At 48.1% G+C, this 17906-nt stretch overlaps 1 protein-coding gene across 10 annotated transcripts in view; it reads left to right on the top strand.

The window, feature by feature from the left end:
- The window catches only part of Slc5a11 (solute carrier family 5 member 11), a 39478-nt gene extending 21952 nt beyond the window's left edge, over positions 1-17526 (top strand). For 7 of the 10 annotated variants that reach the window (XM_026392111.2, XM_026392105.2, XM_026392106.2 and 4 more), the window contains 8 exons: positions 692-897; positions 5453-5588; positions 11491-11598; positions 11925-12075; positions 13936-14104; positions 14585-14800; positions 15385-15553; positions 17321-17526. In XM_026392111.2, the coding sequence (XP_026247896.1) occupies positions 692-897; positions 5453-5588; positions 11491-11598; positions 11925-12075; positions 13936-14104; positions 14585-14800; positions 15385-15553; positions 17321-17526 (1361 nt within the window). The remainder of the gene's footprint in view (positions 1-691; positions 898-5452; positions 5589-11490; positions 11599-11924; positions 12076-13935; positions 14105-14584; positions 14801-15384; positions 15554-17320) is intronic. The other 3 variants (XM_026392109.2, XM_077802559.1, XM_026392110.2) reach the window with 1 other exon arrangement.
- The last annotated feature ends 380 nt before the right edge of the window (positions 17527-17906 follow it).

Consider the following 17906-nt stretch of genomic DNA (forward strand, 5'->3'; position numbering starts at 1 on the left):
CTTCACCATGCCCACAAGCAGGAAAGGAAACTAAAACCTCAGAGACAGGATGTGACTTGCTCAAGGTCTTCCATTTTCTTGGCCCACTCCTTGAATCCGTGAATCGAGAACAGCCGAGAAGATTCAAAGTCAAAAGAACATTGTCTGGGGGCCGGGTTTCTTAACCTGGGACCCATGGACCAAATTCAGGGTACCTGTGATCCTGGGGCGGGGGGGAAATCTTGATTTTCCTAAATCTATCGTTGCAATTTGCCATTTCCAATTAGCAGGGTAGGACACAGACTGCAGTCGTTTTAGCAGCATCTGTGATATCCCTGATGCTTTTGTGACATGACAGCCACAGGGGATATCTTCAGATACTGTTTGACTGCTCCTGAACCAAGTCATTACTAGACACACTGCTACCTCTTACTTCCTAATGGGGGATATGCCCTGAGTCATCTCTACATTTTGAAGATCGCCCTCTGTTTTCAGTGTCTTCTGTGCTTTGTATTGTGCATTGAGATATATTATTCTGAGAAGTGATCCACAGTCATTAACAAAGGCAGAAAAAAAATAAAAGAGGTTCCTATTTGACATTTTTTGGTAGCTCTGCTCCCACGAGGACGTCATCCAGCCCCATGTGTCCCCTTGCCACTGGATGCGGAGCTGTCTGATTTCCTGGGTCACTGAGGGTTCCTCTCTGCTGCAGGTTTTGCTGCGGTGGGCGGGATGGACGGGCTGAAGGAGAAGTACTTCTGGGCCCTGGCCAGCAACCGGAGCGCGAACAGCAGCTGCGGGCTGCCCCGGGAGGACGCCTTCCATATCTTCCGAGATCCGGTGACGTCTGACCTCCCGTGGCCGGGGATCCTGTTTGGAATGTCCATCCCATCCCTCTGGTACTGGTGCACAGATCAGGTACAGGGCAGCTGGCTGAGTGAGCTAACTCTAGACTCTCCCCTTCCCCGGGGGTGCTGACGGGGTGGCTGACATTGGCCTTTTCCTCTCCCACTCTCGGTTCTCTCATCTGTTTCCCCAGCTCCTCGACGGCTTCCTTCCTTTCTGCGTGTTAAGTTAAATAAATCTCCGTGTTATTTTGCTTTGGGCTCTTCCTGGTGCTGATGGCAGGTCCAGAGCTGCTGATCTTGGCCCATTGATCCTGTTCAAGTGACTGGGAAGAGCATGGCGGTGCCTGCCTGTAATCCCAGCTGCTCAGGAGACTGCTCAGGAGGCTGAGGCAGGAGGATCGCAGGTTCAGAGCCAGCCTCAGCAACTTAGCGAGGCTATAAGCAACCTAATGAGACCCTGTCTCAAAATAAAAAAAAAAAAAATAAAAGGGGCTGAGGATGTGGCTCTGTGGTGAAGTGACCTTGGGTTCAATCCCTGCTACCAAAAGAAGAAGAAGAAGAAGAAAAATCAAGAATACAGTGAGAGGGAGTGACACTGAGCAAGATTTTGAGGGAATTTTACTCTATTTTTAAATTTAAATTTATTAATTTTTAGTTGCTAGATACTTACATGTCTTTGGAGGATACAATGTGATATTTTGGCACATTGATACTTTGTGTGATGATCAACTCGGGATATTCAGCTTATCCATCATCTTAAATATTTATCATTTTGTTGAAATAGGAGCGTTCAAAATCCTCCCTTCCAACTATTTTGATGTATATGATACAATATTTTTCACTGCAGTCACCTTTCTATGTAATAGTACACCAGAATTTATTCCTTCTATTGTTTTTTTTAACTTTTTTTTTTTAGTTGTCAATGGACCTTTATTTTATTTATTCATATTTGGTGCTGAGAATCGAACCCAGTGCCTCACACATGCTAGGCAAGCACTCTGCCACTGAGCCACACCCTAGCCCCTCAAACTTTTCTTTTCTCTTTTGGTATCAGGGATTGAACCCGGGGTTGCTTAACCACTGAGCCACCTCCCCAGCCATGTTTTTTTTTCCAATTATTTTTCAATTATTAGGGTCTCTCTAAGTCACTTAGGGCTTCACTAAGTTGTTGAGGTTGGCCTCAATCTTGTGATCCTCCTGCCTCAGCCTCACAAGTCACTGGGATTACAGGCATGCACCACCATGTTCTCCAGCTGTAGCTTTGTACCCATTGACCCATCTCCTCCCATCTCTCCCCTGGCCCTCCCCAACCTCTGGTAACCACTCTTCTACTCTTTATGAGCTCAATTTTGCCAGATTCCACATGGTATTTGTCTTTCTGTGCCTGGCTTGTCTCACTAAACATAATCTTTAAACCCATCCCTGTTGCCATAATGAAAGCATTCTTTTTTATCGATGCATAGTATTTCGCTGTGTGTATGCACCACATTTTCTTTGCCCCTTCATCCCCACGTAGGTTGGCTCCATACCATGGCTATTGAGAATTGTGCTGCATTAAACAGGGGAGTGCAGATGTCCCTTTATTATACTGATTTCATGCCCTTTGCATGTATACCCCGAGGTGACATTGCTGGATCAGGTGGCGGTTCTATTTTTAATTTTTGAGGCGTCTTTGCTCTGCGCTCCTTTGAGAGCAAGTGTTCCATAACCGTGGAGAAAGCGTTTCACCAGGGGGCACCACAGAGCAAAGGTCTTAAGGCCAACATGTAACTGGTGAGAAAAAAATAAACAAGAAAATTAAAAGACATTACAGGATGGGAAGCGGGCAGAAGAGAGTCAGTTTGCATTTGCTTGTGGGTACACAGAGAAACTCTGGGTGGACCTGAAACCCAAGGGCGGGGAGATGAGGAAGACCAGCAGGGGTGGACGGGACCCGTTCCCTGCTCTGATTCAAATCAGTGAATTATCACCCATTCAAATAGGGTGCTTTCCTGTTACACTAAAGATCACAGATCTGTGTACCATTTTGGAAGCTCTTTTGCATAGTCAGGTCTGATGAGAATTTTGGGGGGGGAGGTGAGGGATAAGTACCATGGATTGAACTCAGGGGTACTCAACCACTGAGCCCCATCCCCAGCCCTATTTTGTATTTTATTTAGAGACAGGGTCTCATGGAGGTGCTTAGCACCTTGCTATTGCTGAGGCTGGCTTTGAACTGGCGATCCTCCTGCCTCAGCCTCCCCAGCTGCTGGGATGACAGGTGTGCGCCACTGTGCCCAGCCTGATGAGAATTTAATTAAAGCGATGATCTTGGGTTGGACAATTGAACCGAGGCAGGTGACATTCCAGAGAATGAAGCCCAGGTCCCACCCCTGGGCTTCTGTGCATGAAGAGCTGAGCTCGAGGCCATCCTGTGTGCCACGTACATATGCTGCCCCTTTAAGAAAGCCCCCTTCTCCACCTTAGCCAGTCTCAGGTAGGAGAGTTCCTGAGACACATATGGATCCAGGTGATGCCCATGGTCAAGTTCAGGAGATGCCATTTCACATCTCTGAGCCTCATTTTCTCACGTGTCAAATGGAGCTCCTAATCGTTACAAGGTAGAGATGTGTGAGAAATTCTTTCACAGACTTGTTACAGGGACAGTGAAGGCACCATCGCCAACATTGACCTTCGTCCTCTGGCTTATGTTACCATTTTGGGCACAGCTCACCAACTTGTATTTATTAATTTGTACAAATCATGACTTTAGTTTGCAAACTCTTATTCCAACTCGTACCCCTTGAAGGCCACCTCCATCCCACATAATGCAAGAACCTTGGGACTTGGCGCAAGAGGAGCTGATCTTTCAAAACGCTCATCAGAAGCCCAAGCTCCCCTCTGCCCTTTGACTCTGGTTGACCACGAGGGGTTTCTGCTGAGCCAGATTCCCCAGAGTCTAAAGGATGTGCTGGGGCGGGGGTGGGAAATGCACATCACTCCCAACCCTTCATCCAGGCCCCTTCAGAACAGAAGAGCAAGGCAGCTCAGCACCCAGCATTCACTGAGAGCATATTCCAGATTGTCCTGGGCAGAGATGGAGAAGGCAAGTCATAGCTGGTGAGAGTAATGACATTTGAACATGTTATGGAAGCCCCAGCAACACGCCAGTCACTGGCTGAGCATCTCCTATGTATTCAGCTCATTCTCAGAGAGACGGGGGCCAATACTGGGACTGGGGGCTCCTGTAGAGGGCCACACCCTCTGGGTGGGGATCGAACTCTTTCCTGCCTGACTCTTTTGGCACCTTAAGGAAGCAATAATCCACGACTGGGTATTCATCCAAACGTACTGGAAAACTATTAAGAGTGTGGTGTGAGGTTCAAGGCAAATTCTACTTCTGGATGCTCCTCCATTAAGGATTCTTTGCTGATTTAGTGAGGATTCTGGTTACCCATAGGAAAAAGTAGCAGTTTAAACTTAAAAGGACATTTCTTTTTTTTTTTTTCTGTCTCTCTTTTTTTAATTGATTTTATTTTTTTAAATACACGACAGTGGAATGTATTACAATTCTTATTGCACATATAGAGCACAATTTTTCATATCTTTGTATAAAGTATGTTCATGCCAATTCATGTCTTTATACATGTACTTGTTTTTTTGCATTACAATTCTTATTACACAGATATACCATAATTTTTCATATATCTTATATAAAGTATGTTGACACCCAATTCGTGTCTTCATACATGTACTTTGGATACTGATGTCCATCACATCCCACCATCCTTGCTAAACCCCCTGCCCCCTCCCTTCCCCTCCCACCCCTCTGCCCTATTTAGAGTTCATCTAATCCTCTCGTGCTCTCCCTCTCTACCCCACTATGAGTCCCTTATATCAGGGAAAACATTCAGCTTTGTTTTTTGGGATTGGCTAACTTCATTTAGCATTATCTTCTCTAACTCCATCTATTTACCTGCAAATACCATGATTTTATTCTCTTTTATTGCTGAGTGTAGTATTCCACTGTGTATCTATGCCACATTTTTTTTTATCCATTCATCCACTGAAGGGCATCTAGGTTGGCTCTACAGTTTAGCTATTGTGAATTGTGCTGCTGTAAATATGGATGTGGCTGTGTCCCTGTAGTATACTGTTTTTAAGTCCCTTAAAAGGACATTTCTAGAAATCCACATATCTGAGAGACTAGAGGTGGATAACAGCCACTGATTTTTATGGGGCACTTACCATGTGCCGGACACCATCTTAAATATGCTAAACCCTTTTGCTTCATTCAGTTGTCAAAACGGCCCTGGTATTATCCCCAATTTATAGGTGAGAAAACTGAGGCAAAGACAGGTAAATTTGTCTGCTGGGGGTCACGCAGCCAGGAAGTGGGGTGGCAGGATTGGAACCCAGGCTGTGTCCATCTCCAGAGTCCCTACAGGAAGCCAGACCTGGCGCCTCTAGATGGAAGGAGAGGGAGAGGGCCGAGGAGTCAGCTTGCCCAGTGAGACCAGGCGGACAAGAGGCACCTCTTCACCCAAGGCAAACCAAGCCCTACCGCACCTGCCGAGGACCAACGCACACCCGGGTTGCCCTCCGAGCCAGCCACCTCAGCTGCTGCCCATCCTCCTCTCTTCCAGGTGATCGTTCAGCGGACCCTGGCTGCCAGGAACCTGTCCCATGCCAAAGGAGGGTCCCTGCTGGCCGCGTACCTGAAGGTGCTTCCCCTGTTCATAATGGTGTTCCCTGGCATGGTGAGCCGCGTCCTCTTTCCAGGTGAGGAGACGGCTGGGAGAGGAGGCCCCCGTCTGGGAGTCTGGGACCCTCAGGGTGTTCTAAACATAGCTGCTGGCCCCCAAGACAGTGTGGCAGGGGTCCTGGGCACCTGCTGATCTCATGTCGTTCCCCAGTGTGGGCTCAATGGACAAGTCCAATAGGTGTCCCGAGCCGCATTCAGTGAAAATTCAATGGGAGGTGGAGGAGTCTTTGTCAACAATATTTTTATCTCACAGTTGGGCTAAAGTGGTGCATTTGCAGATGTCGGTTTTCTGATGTCTCATGGGAAAGTTCCTCTCAAGCTTTGGTGTTGGAGCTCAGGAGTTTGGTGACTGTGGACCAATGGGACCATTTTTAAAAAATGTATTGTGGATGGACGCAGTACCTTTAAAAATTCTATTTATTTATTTTTGTGTGGTGCTGAGGTTGGAACCCAGGGACTCACACGTGCCAGGCAGGCGCTCTGCCACTGAGTGGCAACCCCAGCCTGTGGGACCATTTTTATTCGTACTTTTCTTGACAAATATCAGAGGACATCAGGGTCTCTGGAGCACGGCACTTGGTTTTATTTTTGTGGCAATGGGCTAGGTTTGTACGATGGGGGTAACAACGCTGTAGTAGGCGACGTCAGTGGACATCACCATGGGACCCGGACAGAAGAAAGCTCCCATCCTTGCCCTCAATCAAGGCTGTCATTAACTCGCAGGGGAGTGGACAGTGGAACGTGTCCTGCCCTGCGCCTTATCCTCATGGTGTTAAAGAAAGGGAGGGCGGGGTGGTCTGCAGTTGGCCCAGTTTAGTCCAAGGAGTATAGGGCCCTTATTACATCAGGAGGTCAGCGCCGGGGAAGGGAAGTTGGGTGCTGTCCATGGTGCTAAACTCTGGGCTCCTGCTTCTCCAGCCCAGGGGAGCTGTAAGTGGCCCTGCCTCTAGACAAGGGGCTCAGGCTTGGAAGAACCTTCAGGGAGACAAGAAGTGGAATCTTGGGGTTTGTGGTACCTTGTTGGAAAACACACAGCTGTCGAGCAAGGCTTGAGGTGTGAACAAACAACGTGGCCATAAGCAACATTCACAGTGCGCTTGCTGGGGGCCAGACCCGTGCGGTCTTGAGTAGAGTGCGCTGGTCATGGGGACGGACTCTGATCTGGACGGCCCAGGCCTGGGTCTTGGCTCTGCTACTTACGAGCTGTATGACCCTGTGTAAGTCATTTCAACTCCCCTGGCTCTGTTTCCTCGCTTGGTTTTGTTTGTTTGTTTTGGGGGTTTGTACCAAGGATTGAACCCAAAGGCACTTAACCACTGAGCCCCATCCCTAGCCCTTTTTATATTTTATTTTGGGACAGGATCTTGCTAAGTTGCTTAGGGCCTTGCTAAGTTGCTGAGGCTGACCTCAAACTTGTGATCCTCCTGCTTCAGCCTCCAGTGCTGCTGGGATTATAGGTGTGCACCACCACGCCTGGAGGTATCCTCACTTGTAAAATGGGGATAATGATACTTTATCGGGTTTGAAGAAGGTCCTGGCACACGGCAAGCATGATATATTGTGTTTTGAGTGAATGTCCCCAAAGATCCATATGCAAAGGCTGTCTCCAGGGGACAGTAAAGTCAAGCGCTGTGGACCTTGTGGGACTCAGTGGAAGGTTCTTAGGTCATTGGAGGGGTGCCCTTGAGAGGGATTATAGGACCCAGTTTCTCTCTCACACACTCTCGCGCTCTCTCTCGCTCTCGCTCTCACTCTCTCACTTCCTATCTCCTTCCTGGCTCAAGACATAGCATTTGCTCTACTCCATGCTCCTGTTATGATCTGCTGCTTTCACTAGAAGCGCAGACTAATGGGGCCACCCCATCTTCCAGATCCATGAGCCAAAATAAACCTCTCTTTAGCTCGTAAGTAGCCTGCAGCTAGTGTTTTGTTATAGTGACACGAGACTGACTGAGACACTTTGTAAATTCTCCCAGTTGCTATTTTATACATGCACTCTTGGCTCTCCATATATCTGGATTCCATAAATATGAATTCCATCAACTGCAGATCAAAAACACTTTAGTCTGGTGTGGTGGTGCGCACCTGTAATCCCAGTGACTCAGGAGGCCAAGGCAGGAGGATGGCAAGTTCAAAACCAGCCTCAACAACTTAGCAAGGCCCTAAGCAACTTAGCAAGACTCTGTCTCAAAATAAAAAATAAAAAGGGCTGGGGATGTGGCTCAGTGGTTAAGTGCCCCTGGGATCAATCCCAAGTACCAAAATAATAATAATAATAATAATAAATTAAATCACATCTATCCTGAACATGTACATATTTTCTTTTCTTATTATTATTCCCTAAACAATATAACAATATTTTTATTGTATCAGGCATTATAAGTAATGTAGAGTGATTTAAAGTAAACAAGAGGTCGTGCCTAGGTTATATATAAACACTACATTGTTTTATAGATGGAATTGAGCATCTGCAGATTTGGCATCCACAGGGGGTCCTGAAACCAATCCCCCCAGACACCAAGGAACCACTGCGTTGCTTAACTTCATCCTCAAAAGGACACTGTGAAGTCAGTGCTATTAGTGCCCTTCCCATCTTACCGATGAGGAAATTAAAATCCAGAGGAAGTAATTGATTTGCTCATTTAGCTCTTCTTCCATTGATCCAGCAAATAGTTTGAGAGCCAATTATCTGCTGGGCCTTCGTCTAGTACCCTGAAGACACCTTAGTGAACCAGACAGAGCGTCCTTCTAGTGGGACTTAGATCGTGGCACTGGAAGAGACAGATAAAGTAAACACATTGGTTGATTGACAGATAAGCGAGAGAATCACTGGTGGTGCTAAGAGCTGGGAAACACACATGAAGAGTGGAGGGAAGGCCAGACAGGGCTGCCTCTGACAGCGTCCCATCTGAGGACACCACAGTCGGTCCAAGCAATAGGTTTGAAAATGTATTTTCTAGTGGGGTCGTTGAGATTAATGATGGGTTGAATGCGAGGGTTGAGGAGCAAGAAGGAATCCAGGCTCGTACCCTCGGGTACGTGGTTTGCTGAAGTAGTTACTGGGTGAACCAGGATTTGAACCAAGGCATCTATCTGCTTCCAAAACTGACTCTTAGACATGGAAATCCCACCACGAGCCTTGAATTGAGATCTGGAAGATCGATAAGGAGACCCTGATCATCCCTCTTAGCAGTCAACCAGCCCATCAACCATCATTGTTAAATGAGATACAATCCCTCACACTTGCCTCACATGTGCAAGGCAAGCGTTCTGCCACTGAGCGGCAACCCCAGCCCCAGTTTCCTTGTCTTTAAAATAAGGATAATAGCCCCCAGCTTCCCCACAGAGTTGTGGAAATTAGGGGCCTGTGCACAGTGTTTATTGTAGAGTCTGAGTCATAGCAAACCTTCCAGGAATGTTGCATTGTGGGAAAAGGAGGGTCTGTGCCCTGTTTGGATCTGACTTTGTCTGGGGCATCATTTAGTTTAAGCAGCAGGGGGTCTGGAGCTCTCTAAGAGAAGTGGTTGGTAAACCCACAGGTGAGTGGATGTTACTGAATGGGTGCTAATGATCAGGAGGCTGTTGATGTCATTTATAACGTAGCTGAACCAACCCCCTGCCCTCTCATGAGCATATTTCTTTCTTTTGTATTTGTGTGTGTGTGTGTGTGTGTGTGGTGCTGGGGACTGAACCCACGGCCTTGTGCATGCGAGGCAAGCACTCTACCAGCTGAGCTCTATCCCAGTCTCATGAGCCTTTTTGGGGCTGAAGGAACACACACAATTGTCTTCAACAGATGTGCCTTATAAACTTTGCATCTGTCCCGTGTCCCGTGGTTGAAGGATCCACTTCTATCAGGAGTCAGGAAAACTTTCAGTGAACAGTGAGATACCTGGGGAGACCCTTGCTCCTTCTCTCTTAGCTAGGAGACAGGGGCCTCTTAGATAACAGAGGCCAACTCCTGTAGGTTTGAGCTTGAACCAGACCTTTGGCCCACTTGATGGCGTTCTGAGAATAGGAAGGTAAATATTATCTTATCTTCTCCCAAGTTTTCTCAGAAGAGTAATAAAAACTTGAGAACTTTGACCTCCTCAAAGCATTTATCTCAAAGAGAGTGGTTCTTCCCAGTGCTCCTCAGACTTTCTGGGTCTGCCTTCTTAATTTTGAGTTTGGGGGGAATCTACTTTATTCCAAAGTAATTGCTGTTAGTAGTATTGATGTTGGCCTCAGCACACATTTTCTCTCCCACTGGTGAATGTCATTGGAGGAAAGGTCCCAGCTGAGAGAAGACATTACCCAGAAGCCCTTGAGCCCCGCTATGGACGAAAGGGCTAGTTCCATTCCTTAGATCTTCTGCTCATCAACAAAAGAAAATGAAGATACAATAATACTGGATTTTAAAATTGTGATGTACTTTACCTGTTAACTTTACCTGTTTACCTGTTAACTTTACCTATTAACTTTTTTTTTTGTACCAGGCTTTGAACTCAGGGACACTCGACCACTGAGCCCCATCCCCAGCCCTTTTTTTGTATTTCATTTAGAGACAGGGTCTCCCTGAGTTGCTTAGTGCCTCCCCATTGCTGAGGCTGACTTTGAACTCGCCATCCTCCTGCCTCGGCACCCCCCAAGCCACTGGGATGACAGGCATGAGCCACGGTGTCGGGCTTGATTACCATTTTTAATGCAAATAAAAAATACAGGAGTGAAATGTATTATCTAGAGATATTGTTGAACATGTGCATTTGAAGACACTCGTGAAACTCAGACCTCAGCCAGATGGTCATCATGGCTTTGCTGTTGCATCAGAACCAGGGAGGAGATTGGCAGGAACCGTGTAGGGCTCCCTGAGGATCAGGGTAGGTGCCACTCACCAGAAAAGATGGGCTGAAACACAGCGTCACCCATCTGGATGAAGAGAAAGGACTGTGGATTAAACCAAGGGAGGGCCTGGGCTTCTTTGTGATAGTTATTAATTTGATTCCATCCCATTTATTGATTCTTGGTTTTACGTCTTGTGCTTTAGGAGTCTTGTTAAGGACTTGTTCAAAAGAACCCATAAAAAAGTCTGGAAATACGGGCTGAGGGTGCGGCTCCGTGGTAGAATGCTTGTCTAGCATGCGTGAAGCCCTGGGTTCAATCTCTACTGCTGCAGACACACAGAGAGACAGAGCTCTCATGGTAGAGACCCCAGTTTAAAATAAGGAGTAGCCGTTGAACTCGATGAGCTGTTGAGAAGATAAGGGAAAGAGGAATTTAAACTGTGTTTGCCAGTGGATTATAGAGGTTCATGTCTGAATTCCAGAGTCTTGGGAGGCTGAGATAGGAGGACGCAAGTTCGAGGCCAGCCTGGGCAACTTAGCAAGACCATGCCTCAAAAAGAACTGGGGATGTAGCTCCGTGGATTCAATTCCCAGTATAAAAAAAATAAATAAATAAATGAACAAGGTGTGGTTGCCATGTATCAGACAGTGACAAACTTCAGTACAGATGGAAATGGCCTCTGAGTCTCCTCCTGCATTGGGTTGGGGGTGTGGATCCTGATCCAGGATAGGGTGGTCAGAATGGCCACACAGTGTCTCAGTATTATGTGGGTTACAATAACAGCCAGGGCTTCTCTGCATTTCCTGCGTATCAGATCCGTGCTGAGTGCTTTCTGGGGATCATCTCAGCCTATTCTCATGATAATGTTATAAAGTGTTGTTTTCCCAGTTCTCTAGATAGAGCAACTAAAGTTGGGAAAGGTTAAGTAACAAGGTCACAGCCTACAAAGTCTAGGCCCCTTTCTGTGTCCCTGAGCTATGGACTCATGTGGTAAACCTGTCTCCTGGTGCTGGCCTGTGTCAGGCCACACTGTGGCCAGGCCTGGGGCATTGAGGGTCTCTCTGCTCAACTCTGGGCCCTGGGCTTCCTCTGCAGATCAGGTGGCTTGTGCACACCCAGAAATCTGCCAGAAGGTCTGCAGCAACCCCTCCGGCTGCTCCGACATCGCCTACCCCAAGCTGGTGCTGGAGCTGCTGCCCACAGGTAATGTCCCCTCAGCCCTACATGGAGCCCCTGGAGGACCCAGCAGGGAGAGCAGGGATGGGTTCTGATCTGAGGTAGGGCCACGATGGGAGCATTGTGGACAGGGATAGGCTCTGGGCTCAGTGGCTGAGCCCCAGATCTAGGGATCCCCCTCAGCCCCACGAAATGCTGAGGCCCTGGATAACCGGGAGCTCGGCCCAGCTGTCCTGTCTGAGGTTCTGCCTACTGGGATCAGCTGGCTTTGGGCCTGGGGTACCAGAGTCACCAGTGAAGGCAGAAGCCGTTGGCGGGAAACCTGAGGCCCATAGACCTCCCTTCTGCCCTAGGCCTGCGTGGGCTCATGATGGCTGTGATGGTGGCGGCTCTCATGTCCTCCCTCACCTCCATCTTTAACAGTGCCAGCACCATCTTCACCATGGATCTGTGGAACCACATCCGGCCACGGGCCTCTGAGAAGGAGCTCATGATTGTGGGCAGGTAAGGTCTTCCAACGTGGGGTCGGGCGGGGGGGTGTGTAGAGTCAGGGAGAAGGGAGCTGAGTCTACCCACGGGCACCATCCCACCAACAGTGTACCCGGGCTGGCTCAGTGTCCTCTATGGATGCCATGAGTGATTGGTAGGTTGTTCATCCAAGAGATGTTCAATGAGCACCTACTGTGTACCCAGAACTGGCATACAGCAGTGAAAAGACATAATTCTTGCCATCATGGAGCCAGAGGAGGAGGAAGGGAGGAGGAAGAGGAGGAGAAATCAAGGAACAATGATAACCCTATGTGGGAAGTCGGGAGGGTGGAGGTCAGAGGGGGAGGGCCCTGATAGGAGTATCCAGGTAGAAGGGAAGGGAAGGGGAGGATTGGAGAAAGAGTTCTACACCCAAATCTCCTGCAAAGTCCTGATGTCTAATGGGAGGAGCTGAAATGAGTGGCATGTAAATTTTATGTAAAATACATGTAAATAAGCTCCTTGGAGGCTCTGTCACTCAAGGAGATGCGCCCTGAAGGCTCTTCAGCCCTGGGTTAGGAAGAGTTCTTAGATGTGACACCCAAGAACCATCTGTAGGAGACAGAAAAAAAAAAAAAAAACACATTGAACTTCATCAGGATTGAAAGCATTTTCACTTCCTATAAAACGAAGCATTCATAATCTAGAATATAGGAAGGACTCTAAAGCCAAAAGACTTGATTAGACATTTCAGGAAGGAAGCTATAGAAATGGCTAATAAAGGTGTGTAAATGCACACCTACAATCCCAGCAGCTTGGGAGGCTGAGGCAGGAGGATCACGAGTTCAAAGCCAGCCTCAGCACAAGCAAGGCCCTAAGCAATTCAGTGAGACCCTGTCTCTAAATAAAATAAAAAATAGGGCTGGGAACGTGGCTCAGTGGTCAAGTGCCCCTGAGTTCAATCCCTCGTGCAAAAATAAAAAACAGCTAATCAGCCCATGAAAAGATGTTCCACATCATTCATCATGAGAAAAATGCAAATTAAAACTGCAGTGAGAAACCACTCCAGCGCCTCTCATCAAAAAGACACACGAAAGAAGAGAAATGGGAACTCTTAGAGCTCGTGGGTGGGAAAATCTAATGGTTCAAGTGCTCCACAGCAGATGGTCAGTTTCCTGCAAATGTTAAACATACACTTACCATGAGACCCAGCAGTTTGCATTTCTAGAAATGAAAACATGTGTCTCTACAGAAACTGATATATGCATTTCACAAAACATACCCACCCCAGTGCCAAAAAAAAAAAAAAAAAGAGAGAAACAATCCAAGTGTCCATCAACTGGCAAAGGAAAATCCATGACAGGGAATGGCAGACCCAGGACAGTGGGATGTTTTCAACCATAAAAAGAAATGAAATAGCTGGGTGCAGTGGTGCACACCTGCAATCCCAGTGGCTGGGGAGGCTGAGGCAGGAGGATCTCAAGAAATCAAATAGTGATACATGTTCCAACAGGGACGTGCCGTAACAGACATACTTAACCAAAGAAGCTAGCTGCAAAAGACCACATCCCAGGTGATGCCATTTAGGGCTAATGTCCCCAAAAAGCCATCTGCAGAGACAGAGCACCTGTAAGTGGTTGCATAGGCTCAGCGCAGGAAGAAGCTGTCAGCGGGCCCAGGGGGCCTTTTGACGTGATGGATGTTCTAAATGTCAATTGTAGTGATGGTGGTTCGACTCTACAAATCTGCTAACAGTAACTGGACTGTACAGTTATGGGGGATGAGTTCTGTGGTTATGTGATTTGTACCTCAACAAAACTGTGTTAAAAAAGAAAAAAGAAGAAGTCCATGTTCGGGGGGGATGACCCTCCCTGGGTCTTTCTCCGTCTGGCCCAGGGTGTTTGTAGTTCTGCTGGTGTTGGTGTCCATCCTGTGGATCCCCGCGGTCCAGGCCAGCCAGGGCGGCCAGCTCTTCATCTACATCCAGTCCATCAGCTCCTACCTGCAGCCGCCGGTGGCCGTGGTCTTCATCCTGGGCTGCTTCTGGAGGCGGGCCAACGAAAAGGTAGCTCTGCGGCAGCCGCACCGTGCAAGAGCCGAGGGCTGCCCCGGAGGACTGGGAGAAGACGGTGGCAGGGGTCTAGGGAGACCCAAGCATGGGCTGGACTTGGTGTCATTAGGGAGAGTGAGCTCTGCCAAGGAAGTCGCAGGGAGGGCATTACCTGGTCTTTGAAGAAAGGAAAGGAGGCCGGGCGCAGGGGTGCACGCCTGTAATCCCAGCAGCTGGGGAGGCTGAGGCAGGAGGATCTCAAGTTCAAATCCAGCCTCAGCAGCTTAGCAAGGCCCTAAGTGACTCAGAGAGACCCAGTCTCTAAATTAAATACAAAAAAAAAAAAGGGGGGGGGCTGGGGATGTGTCTCAGTGGTGCCTCTGGTTTTAATCTTGGGTACCAAAAAAGAAAAAAAAAGGGGGGGGGGAGACAAGTTCCTGATTGGCTTCTTGAGGTTCCCGGAGGCCCGAGCCCGTGATGTGCTCTGTCTTGCAGGGTGCCTTCTCAGGCCTGATCTTGGGCCTGTTCCTAGGCTTGATCAGGCTGGTCCTAGACTTTATTTACGTGCAGCCGCTGTGTGATCAACCCGACGAGCGCCCTGCGGTGGTGAGGGACGTCCACTACCTCTACTTCTCCATGATCTTGTCCACGGCCACCCTGATCACTGTGTGCACCGTGAGCTGGTTCACCGAGCCGCCCTCCCAGGAGATGGTACGTCTGGGATGACAGCTATGTCCACTGAGACTCTTCATAGCAAGTGACAAAGAGGGCTGAAGGTTCCAAACCCAAGTCCAGCATTGGGGCCTCAGGGACAGGCTGATTCTGAACTCAGGAAAGATCCATCTCTCCTTTCTGTGTCAATCTTGGGCCCCCTACGGTGCCGTGTGGCTTTAGGAATATATCCTCCTTTACTGTCATTGAGGAAAAGCAAAAGCATTTGTGTCCTAGATTTCTAGCGGGGTTGCTGATTCCTATTGATGGAGTCAGCTTAAGATGTGTGCTCATCCATGAACCAACTTAATCCCTATGGCCAAAGAAAGGGCCCGGCCTAAATGGTCCATCCCTGGGTCCCACAATACCCTAGCGCTAGGGTGGAGCTCTGAGAACCAGAATAAGGCCATATGAGAAAGATCGGGGAGCGAGGGAGGGAAATGTCCATGCGGTGCAGGGCTGGGGCAGGAAGGCAAGACTGGGCAGACCGCAGGCACCAAGGCTGAGCTTGGGGCTGGGCAGGGGAGGTGAAGGAAAGATGGTGGGCCCCCACCCGTACCTCACAATTCACCTCTGCTCCTTAGGTCAGTCGCCTGACCTGGTTTACGCGGCACGACCCCAGGGTCCAGAAGGAACCGGTTCCACCAGCCATTCCCCTGCCTCTTACGCTATCTCAGAATGGGACCCCAGAGACCACCAGCACCGGCATGCAGAATGAGATTGTTCAAGAAAACATGTCCAAACCCCACAGCTGTGAGTTGCCTCTTCCCTTAGTTACAACAGGAGCCAGGGAAGGATTCTGTGTTTAAGGGAAAGTTTTTCTATCAAATCACAAGTCAGAAAATGGGATGGACTTGAAATCTTAGCATCCAAGGTTTGGTCCTTCCACTCTCTAGCCACGTGAAGGGGTTCTCCTATAACTCTGAAGAGAAGTCTCAGATGGTCACTAACAGCAGACCCTTAGGTGGCCACTCAAACGTCATTCATGTATCCTCAGGGTGCGCCAGATCACAGAGGTGTTCTCTAAATGAGTGGCTTCAAACTGGCCGCTGGCTGACCTCTTTGGCCTCAGCACCTATTGTTTTAATGAGATGTGAGTTGACATTTAAAAACTGGAAGGTTTCACATAGGATTCCAGATTTCCATCTTCTTTTGAAAAATGGTAACACTTGTGCCCATGTGTCTACATGACGAGAGTCACTCAGAGCTTTAAGAGGATACGGGATGCGCCCTTCAGTTAGTCCACGTCCCCACCCGCTTCATTATCTCCATGTCCCCAGGGCCGCGGGTTGTCATGGCTTTGTGTTGGTGGTGGTGTTGGATACTGTGCATATGAACTGTGCCCACCCAAAGTGGGAGCTCCAGAGGGCCACGTGTTTAAAGAGAAACGGAGGAAAGCGTATTTCTGGATAGAGGCAAAGATGATTTTTAACATGTTGCAAATATGCCTCCTGTGGCTCAGATACGTCCCCTGTCAACTCACGACAGGCCATTGAGTTTGCAGAGAAATGGAGTTTTCCACAAAGGGCTCATTTCCCTCCCGCCTTCTGGAGGCCTTGTGACATAGGGGGTCAGAGCTGGGTCCTAACTGGGCTGGGCCTTCCCTCCAAAAATACTTGGGAGTCAAATGGGCAGGAGAAATAGGTTTATTCCAAGTCAGTTGTGAAGGAAGATAGAGGAGATTTATTCTCAAATAGTCATCTTCAGGAAATTGAGAGAAAAGAAGGCCGGAAATATACATATGCAGATTTGTGGTCGGTCCCAGGTTCCCTGGTGCCTGTGAGGTCACGGGTAGGGGTTGGGGGGTAGCCCATTGGCTTTGACTCTCGGTGTGAGGACATAGGGGATGCAGAAAGCAAGTTATTAGGAAGTTCCAAAGTTAATTTGGTGCTTGGATTCTCAGTGTGGGGAAGGTGTCCTTAATCTCGGAGGTGGCAGATTTCATAAATTCACTCTGTCCCTGCCTACCAGGGGTGTGACTTCACTCTAGTTAGTTTGAGCCTCAGTTTCTTTCTTGGAAGACAATGAGAGTCTTAAAATACCAATCTTGCAGAATTAAAGTCTTCCAGACTTAAGTATTAATGAACACAGTTGTTCCTCGGTAACCAGTTCCAGGTCCCATGGGGACACCTATACCCACAGGTGCTCAAGTCCCTTGTATAAAAGGGCTTGGCATTTATATGTAAGTAATTTTGCAATCCTCCCCATACTTAAAATCATCTCTGGATTACTTGTAATACCTAATACAATGTAATTGCTACGTGAAGAGTTATACCATATTGTTTAGGGGAAATGTCAAAAAAAGAAAGTCGGACCCAACCCACCCCCAAACATCGATGATGGGTGTTTGGTTGGCTCTGTGGGTGTGGAACCCAGGGATGTGGAGGTTGCACTGTGTTTCTGGAACACGTACATCCAGTGCTTTTCCCACTGCACAAACACATTCAGGTTAGCTCTGCTCTCCCATCTCCGGGAGACCAAGCCCATCTCTATGACAGTTCTCTGCTGGGTTCTTTTTAGGTGATGTGACCCCAAAGCGGTCCAAAGTAGTGAAGGCCATCTTGTGGCTCTGTGGAATGGAGAACAAGGGCAAAGAGGAGCCCCCAGGCAAAGTGGAACCCGTGATAGATTTCTTGGAGGAAAACCCCATTGTGAAAACCCTTCTGGATGTCAACTGCATTGTCTGCATGACCTGCGCCATCTTCCTGTGGGGCTACTTTGCTTAATGCAGAGTGGACCCAGGGGGTCCAAGTTCTCAGTTTGTTTTGGATGTCTTGTTATTTTTTAATGAAGTAATAATAATAATAATAATAAAGCTTTTGTTTGTTTACCTCAAAGCTTCTAAGGTATTTATGGGCCATTTTTGACATGACATTTATCTCTTTTCTTCTTGAAAGGAAGAGCTGATCCCCAAAGGTCTTCTCATTGTGATCCTTGCACTGTGATCCTGAAATTCCATACTATAAGAAAATCAGGCTGGGCACCTCCACAGAGAATTTCCGCTGGTTGAGGCCAGTGTGGCTTGGGACCTGGAGAGCAGCCATCTACTACTCTGTGGAGTTGGCCATCTCAGTTTCTCTGTTGGGGCCCTGATAGGGTCTGATGG

The sequence above is a fragment of the Urocitellus parryii genome, chromosome 9, assembly GCF_045843805.1.
Source record: "Urocitellus parryii isolate mUroPar1 chromosome 9, mUroPar1.hap1, whole genome shotgun sequence".
In the NCBI taxonomy this organism is placed as follows: Eukaryota; Metazoa; Chordata; class Mammalia; order Rodentia; family Sciuridae; genus Urocitellus; species Urocitellus parryii.